The sequence below is a fragment of the Sceloporus occidentalis genome, unplaced genomic scaffold (genome assembly GCF_023333645.1).
Source record: "Sceloporus occidentalis isolate IW3139 unplaced genomic scaffold, rSceOcc1.0.p SCAF_3, whole genome shotgun sequence".
Lineage (NCBI taxonomy): Eukaryota > Metazoa > Chordata > Lepidosauria > Squamata > Phrynosomatidae > Sceloporus > Sceloporus occidentalis.
In genome coordinates this window covers 1,470,869-1,479,284 of record NW_028316983.1, presented here as the reverse complement: position 1 = coordinate 1,479,284, position 8,416 = coordinate 1,470,869, and the positions used below count along the sequence as shown (strand labels likewise).

Here is an 8,416-nt window from a genome sequence, read left to right as displayed (position 1 = left end):
CCATGGGGAAACACCCAAATCTCTTGTTTTGGACTTACCTCCCCTCCTCTGAGCAGATGCCGGGGGTCTTCTGGCCCAGAAAACCATGAGGCCCATCAGGAGAAGGATGCTTCCCTTCCTCATCTCCTCCTTGGTCCTTTGGCACGCAGCTGTTGTCAGAGTCTGTTTGTTTTATACCTGGCATCAGAAAGAGGGAAAGGGAGGAGAGATGCTGGGCAACCGGCCAGCCCTACCTCAGCCCCACTGGCTATGGATTCACATCATGTATTGGAGGTGGCTTGGCTATGTGGCAGGAGTGCACCTGAGACCCACAAGAAGTCATGAGACACCCCACTCCATCCCTCAGGTAGACATGGGGAGATGGATATACCTTCCAACATTTCCCAGATGAAATGCTGGATGCATCTGGCCAAAAGCAGCATCAAAGTGTGATCAAGACAGCAAAAGTTATTAAGTGGTTATCTTAAAGAAAACTACTACAAGCTCTTTTATAGCTGGCATATGAGGCCATTGAAATGAGCAGAGATCTATAACAACAAACAAGAAGAACTGCTGGAAATGTGAACACCCAAACGAAACGCTCTTCTGTATGTGGTGGAATTGCCCCAAAGCAAGGAAACACTGGAAAACAATTCGTGAAGAGATATCCGACATTCTTCAGATTGAACAGAGAATGAGCCCAGAATGACTTCAGTTAAATATAATAGATAAACTTTGGCCCTTTGCTGGGGGGACTCACAAGATTTGTCTCTGGACACCAATGGTTTGAACACAAAAATGTCTCCAGTGCTTCATTCCAAGGAACCCAAAATCCAGGATATTTCTCATCACTTGGAGGATAAAGTGTGAAAATGTAACAAAATTTCAAAGGAGGACAGAACAAGCTGGACAAAGTCTGAGCAGAAATGTTGTTTAGTTTGATTTGGGGCATTTTTATGTCAATGTTTGCTATTGTAACCAATCTTTCTCTCCCCATTCTCTATTATGTGCCCTGTCTTAGGTCACTAAAGTGGATCATGTAGGCAGTAATGATGATGCTACCAATCTATATCAATCTATATTGAAGGCATGTAAGAAAACTCAGTGACATCTGTCAAAAATGGAAAGATTACTTCTGAGCAAATTAACCGCCATCAGTAGCTCTTTCCTCCAACGAAAAAGTCATAACTCTGACTGCCAAAACCTTTCGGTGCAAACGCTGCCTTGCCTCCTCCTTTTTAAGAATACGCTTCATACTGGCACAAGCTCTATTCTTCTGACAGTAGAAACAATAGCTTACGAAAGCACAGATGTACTTCTGCTGCACAAACAAAACAGCAAGTGGCTTCTTGGAAACATCTAGGGGCCTGTACAAATAGGCCAAAATAAAGCTGCTTTGGGTCACTTTGGAGGAATGCTGCTTAAATGATGCATGGTCCTAAGAGGCCAGAAGCTGCACCAAAACTGCATTCCAGTCCTTAGGACTGGAGCATGGCTTTGGCATGGCTTCTGGCCTCTTAGGACACATGCATCATTTAAACAGCATACCTCCAAAGAGACCCAAAGCAGCTTTATTTTGGCCTGTCTGTATGGTGACCTTTGCTGGAAAAAGCCCTGAAACTGAATCAGGTGGTTCTGGGGTTTCAAATGATCCATCAGGGATCTTCTAATGCCCTTGCATATGCAACAGGGCAGGTTTGTAAGAGAGGAGGAATTGATTTGATCCCGTAGATCGGTTCCAAAGTACTGGAATCATCCTTAAAGATAAACTGGTAAAAACATTCATCATTAGTCTTTAGAGCACCCCATATTTCCTTGTGACTTTTGCTGTAACAAAGTTTAAGATCTGTATCTGATGCAAGAGGAGAGAAGGATCTCACATTTTTAGACAGTTGTTGTTGTGTGCCTTCAACTCATTTCTGATTTATGGCAACCCCAAGGTGAACCTTTCATGGAGTTTTCTTGGCAGGATTTCTCCAGAGGAGGTTTGCCATGTGCCTTCTCCCGAGGCTGAGAGAGTGTGCCTTGCCCACGGTCTCCCAGTGGGTTTCATGGCTGAGTTGGGAACTGAACCCTGGTCTCCAGAGCCATAGTCCAGCCCTCAAAGCACTGTGTCATGCTGGCTTTTCATTCAGAAAGTAAATTCACCAATTCTCCAGAGATCAGCTCGCCTTTCCGCATCTCGAGAGACTGTGCTTTAATAATAAAGTAAAATTATTTATTCATAGCCCACCCAATCACAAGGAATCTGGGCGGGTTACAGCAATAAAGACACAAATACAAATAGAATCAAATAAAAATGGAACATTAGCCCCTTCTCGCCCCTCACTCCCTCCAGGCTGGACGGTGACAGTTGGCCATGGAGGGAGGCTCAAGTGTGCTGAAGGCTACAAAATGGTCCATCAGAGAATCAATTCCAGATGAGTTCCAAAAAGGCTTGGATTACAAGTGAATCTCTCTTCTACTCTTCGGCACTTTTAGCTTAGAATCATAGAATCCTAGAGTTGGAAGAGACCCCAAGAAGGGCCATCCAGTCCAACCCCTTCTTCTGTCATGCAGGAACTCTCAATCAAAGCATTCCCATTAACAGATGGCCATCCAGCCTGTGCTTAAAAACAGCCTCCAGAAAAGGAGACTCCATCACTCTAAATTGAGGGAGTGTGTTCCACTGTCAAACAGCCCTTATTATCAGGCAGTTCCTCCTAATGTTGAGCTGGAATCTCTTTTCCTGGAGCTTGCATCCATTGTTTTGGGTCCTGTTCTCGGGAGCAGCAGAAAACAAGCTTGCTCCCTCCTCAGTATGGCATCCCTTCAAATATTTAAACAGGGCTATCATATCACCTCTTAACCTTCTCTTCTCCAGGCTAAACACCTCCAGTGCCCTAAGTTTCTCCTCATAGGGCCTTATGGTTTCCAGGCCTTCCACCATTTTGGCAACCATCCTTTGGACACATGGCTCCAGTTTCTGAACATCCTTTTTGAATTGTTCTGCCCAGAACTGGACACAGGATTATTCCAGGTGAGGCCTGACCAAAGCCTCACTATTGGCACTATTACTTCCCTTGATCTAGACACTATACTTCTGTTGACGCAGGCTAAAATTGCATTGGCCTTGTTAGCTGTCGCATCACACTGTTGACTCATGTTCAACTTGTGGTCTACTAGGACTCCCAGATCCCTTTCACATGGAAAAGTCTCTTGTTCAGCCAGGTGTCCCCCATAATCCTATATCTGTGCATTTCATTTTTTCTACCTAAGTGCAGTAGTTTACATTTCTCCATGCTGAAAATCATTTTGTTAGCTTTGGCCCAGCTTTCTAATCTACTCAGGTCTTCTCCTCCTAATTTGGTATTTCACCTGGTTCAGTGAGACATACAAGCAAATATGTTTTTGCTTTGAGGTGGGATTGCGTTGGTGACTAGATTTGCAACTTTGTGGTTTAATAATGTTGGAAGTGGGTTAGTTTAGCCAAAGGGCAGGTTATCTTACTCAACATGGGTATAAAAAGATGTGCGGAAAACCTGGAAAGTGATATCTTCCAGGGTTTTGCATCCTTTACTGTGGTCTCTGTTACACACCTGCTTCTACTTCCATGCAGGGAAATAAAAATAAGGAGGACTGTTTTCCCCCAACTCTGATGACCAGAATGTCTCGGCTTGCAGGAATTTCCACCCTGATTTTGCCCAGACTCTGAAAGAACCCCTCATTGTTTCGTATGTGGCTTTGATCTGACAACAGTGCAACCAACAACGTCACAAGCGGTGTTAGAATAGTATGTGCAGCTGATAAGGATCTTTTTGTGGTCACAGAACATCACGTCTCTTGTCACGCAGACCTGGCTGTTATACATGTGTAGCCACACTTTTGTGCACCAAAAAGTATGCCATGCAGTGCCCAGAAAACTAAAGTTTATGTGGGAGAAAGGTGAGATATAAATCCTGGAAGTAAATATAATAAATAAATAAATGTGTGTGTGCGAATCTCTTGTTTAATGTGCATACATTCTTCAGGTGAGCTCAGTTCCATTCAATTCTAATCGTTACACAAATGTAACTGTAGGCCCTCAATCTCCTTCTTCTGGAGATCTTTAAACAGAGGCTGGATGGCCATCTGTCAATGGGAATGTTTTGATTGAGAGTTCCTGCATGGCAGAAGGGGGTTGGACTGGATGGCTCTTAGGGTCTCTTCTAACTCTAGGATTCTATGAGAAACCTGTGACAAAGTGTGCAAATGTTTGGTTCAGGGACCAGGGGAAGAAGGGGCTGGTGAACATACATCTTTATTTCATAGTGAGTAGAGCAGGGATAGGCAACCTGCGGCCCGAGGGCCGGATGCGGCCCGGCGAGGCCTTGGGACTGGCCCCAGCCCGGTCCTGCTGGCAATTGCCGCTGGGGCCTTTGGCATCTCGCGTGAGGGGCATGGGGGGGCAATTGTCTATAGAAGCCTCAGAAACATGCATTTATCTTAACATTTTTTATAAAATCGGCAATTTTTTTCGCATGTCCTCCATTTTTTATTTAAAAAGTGCCCTCCATTTGAAAATTTTGTCCTACATTTGTCCCGGCTTATTTATTTATTTAATTTTAAAGAAATTATTTAATTATTTATTTTTTGGCTTCGGCCCCCCAGTTGTCTGAGGGACAGCAACCCGGCCCCCGGCTCAAAAGGGTTGCCTACTCCTGGAGTAGAGCATCTCAGCAGCCCTCCCAAAGTCTGAAGGAATTTGGGGCCACAGAGCAAGAAGGGATTTGGTGCTTCATTGGTGTCCGTCCGCTCCAGGAGTTATAGCGTTGGGTGGGAGGATTCTCCAGTCTCACAACAGTGTTAGCGGGTGTCTCAGTAATCGTGGGACTTTGCTGTGGAAAGAAAAGAAGGGCAAAGAACCCAGTCAGAGAACATACCCATATACTGGGCCTATCTGAACTGCAAACTGGATTTTTTCTGCAGTGCAGATGCAGCCACTGTTAGCATAGCCAGCACCCCTCAGCTGGATGTGGGGTCCATATTGGATGTCTAGCGTCAGCAAGTTTGGAGAGGTCACAATGAGCTGTGCAAACTGAGACATTTCACATGGGAAAGGCGCACTGGCACTTGGACATGTGGAAGACCTAGATAATACAACCACAAATGCAGAATGGGTTTGCTGATCACTCCATCCTCCCCCAGGCTTTTCACATCTCATCTTGCACTGGAGACAAAAGGAGTCCCATTGCACAAAGGCGAGTAAGATCGCATCACCTACCTAACCCTTGCCGTGTTCCTACCCTCCTTTCCTGTTCAACTATCTCAAAGTTGTCTCACATCCAATCACTGCTTTATTAATCCAAAGTTTAAACTATCAACTGATATTGGCTCTTTTGTCAGTTCCACAGGAAACCCATCAAAGTCTTTGTTACATCATGTGGGAATGCTAAGTAGCCCTTCGAGGGCGCAAAACAAGATGTGAACATCTACCCCACATATGGCCACCTTCCACATACAATTGTTTCCGATTAAGACTCTGTTCAATGGACCAGGGTCTCTGTCTCACTACACAGCCCACAAGTGCAATCTGATCATGTTTTCTTGGTTCCTACTCTTACAACTAATTTAATATGTGTATTAATCTCCATTGTTCTTTGTAGAGTGTACACCACTGGCAGGTCATTATTTCATTTCATTTTATTTAAATTGATTGTATGTACAGCGCTGTGTATACCGACAGCGCTTCATAAATAAATCTTAATAATAATACACTCGTCCCTCCATATTTGCGGCTTTGATATTTGCGGATCTGATTATTCATGGATTTGATTAATATGTTCTCTCTAGGAATATCTAGGTCCGCCAGTGCAACTCTATGATCAACTTTAACTAATAGTTGCCCTAGAGATTCCTAGAGAGAATATTCTACTAAGCCTTTGTAGCTCCTCCAGTGCAGTTCTATGGTCAGTGTCTGTCGGACGTTGATCACATTTCTAAATAAAACCTTCCTATTCAGTGAAACAGGACCATCTCCACTATTAATACTGGTATACACAGGTGAGAAGATCCCCAGAGTTACCTTCCTCTCAAATGCCTTCTTTTGAGCTCATAATTTCGCCAACTTCTAAAGGGACGCTGAGGCTGTTGGTGGAGACCCCCAAGTGCCTCCCAACTTTTAGGGCCATGGTTCCCAAACGTCACATTGAGGATGGAGCAAGCTTGTTTTCTGCTGCTCCAGAGACTAAGACCCGGAGCAATGGATGCAAGCTCCAGGAAAAGAGGTTCCACCTAAATATTAGGAGGAACTTCCTGACAGTAAAAGCTGTTCGACGTTGGAACAAACTCCTTCCTTGGAGATTTTGGTGGATCTCCTTCCTTGGAGGTCTTTAAGCAGAGGCTGGATGGCCATCTGTCAATGGGGATGCTTTGATTGAGAGTTCCTGCATGGCAGAAGGGGGTGGACTGTGTGGCCCTTGCGGTCTCTTCCAACTCTATGATTCTGTTCTATTCTATTTAATTCTCCAGGCCTTTGACACCCAAAACCTCAAGCCAATTTGGCCAACCATCAAGAATTCTGGAAGCTGAAGTCCAAAACACCTGGAAGACCAAAACCTGGGGACCAATTTTTTAGGGTAACAACCCCCACAGACACAAAATGACCTGGCATGCAACCAGGAGCACTTGATGCCAACAGTGCAGTTGTCTAGAGTGCTGTGTAACTCTGCTCCTTGCACTCTCCCTTCTCAAAGCAAGCCAGTACTTGAAAGTAAAGACTTTCTTAGCTCTTACTTATGTTTCCGCAGGCCACCAGGCATTCCAGTTGGGTGACAAAACGGTTGTCGTTCTTTTTGCAACCGCAGTGAAGAAACTTGTCGCAGGAACCGGTAGTTGAGTTGTAGTAGAAGAACTCTGAGTAAGGCAGGCACTGGCCAGTTTCCTTTGGCTGCTTGCAGATCTCTGTGCGGAGAGAGAGAAACCGGTGAGGAGATGGAAGGAAGGGGGAAAAAGACCCTGGAGGAATAAAAGGGTTCATCTATAAGGTGCCAGAAGACATTTTAATGCTTTTGTTGTAAGAACGGTTTGTTCAAAATGATTCTTGTGAAAAATCTACACACTCACAATCAAAATCTACACACTTAACACCTTGCCAGTTTCTGAGATCCTCTCCAAAAATGTGGGCTTTCTTTTTTGTTGTCGATGTTGTTTTTAATTATCCCAGTGTAATGTTTTCTACCTGTATCTTTGCCTCGTGGGACTAATCCTGGAAATCTCTGAGCTTGCTTGGTTTTCAGGAGCCTTACCTGTATTATTATTATTATTATTATTATTATTATTATTATTATTATTGGTGTCTGAAGATACAGGATATACCTTATTCTTATTCTTATTGGTGTCTGTAGATATACCTTATTATTATTATTATTATTATTATTATTATTATTGCTATGGGTGTCTGAAGATACAGGAAGTCTATCAATAAAATAAATGAATAGTTGTAAGAGAAAACCAAAGCTGTAGAATGCATTAAGTTTAACTGTTCGTCTAAGATTGTTTTCCCGATATTTTTGTTGTCGCTGTTGTTGTCTTATGTTTTTTTATTGTCTGGATATATTTTAAAACTATTAAAACAATAAAGAGGAAAATATATACATATTTATGTATTTATTTAATGCTATTAATTTGGCACAGTGCTTTGCATAATCACCAAAAGCAAGGTAACTCTTGCTGCCGCCTGCGGCATACAATCTAAAATCACAAAGCACAAATTTTTTAAAATGAACAATTCATCCAAATTTATCTAAAACGATAAACGATGGCAAAGTGATAGAGACTTAATCCAAACTGTCAGAGATATCGGGATGTAATCTGATAAGGCTTCCATAAACAAAAGCGTCTCTAATTCATACTTGAAATGACTTGCCAGGCCTGGACTTGATGCATTTGCCTCTTTCTCTTTCAAAGGCCTCCAATAGAAGGAAGGTGCTCCTTACCTGGACTGATTTCCCCGCAGACCTTCTCACATTCCTTCATGGACTTGAAGTTGTTGCTGTTTCCCCGGCAGCCGCCATAGAAGAACCGCAGGCACCTCTTGTGCGAAGGGCTGTAGAAGTAGCGCCGGATCCTCCCTCGGCACGGCCCCTTCTCCGGCGGCAGCTGGCACTGGAGGCTGCGGACTGGTCAAGGAGGGAGAAGGGACCCCCGTGAGTGGCCAGGTCACTTGCGGCTGGGAAGAGGTCAGCCTCTCCAGTCCTCCGGGGAAAGCAGAGGAAGCTCAGGGCAAGAGCATCTCCTTAAAAACCTCCAAGAGTAACGGTGTGAAAAATATTGTAGCATGACCTTTCGTAGACTTGGTCTGCTTCCTCAGATGCAAGAGGATCTTTCTGGGCACCAGTTCAGTCCATGCATCTGAGGAAGGAGACCGATTCTACTAAAGCTTATGCTCAGTTCCCTCCATGCATCAGAGGAAGTAGAT

General features: G+C 44.0%; 1 protein-coding gene across 1 annotated transcript; it reads right to left on the bottom strand.

The window, feature by feature from the left end:
- Positions 1-4,378: 4,378 nt before the first annotated feature.
- LOC149315408 (protease inhibitor-like) lies at positions 4,379-8,031 on the bottom strand. Its single transcript, XM_089513415.1, has 3 exons — positions 7,935-8,031; positions 6,733-6,900; positions 4,379-4,835 (listed from the first exon to the last, which is right to left on the bottom strand). The coding sequence occupies exons 1-3, from the start codon at positions 7,972-7,974 to the stop codon at positions 4,816-4,818; spliced, it is 228 nt and encodes a 75-aa protein (XP_089369541.1). The 5' UTR covers positions 7,975-8,031; the 3' UTR covers positions 4,379-4,815.
- Positions 8,032-8,416: the final 385 nt, after the last annotated feature.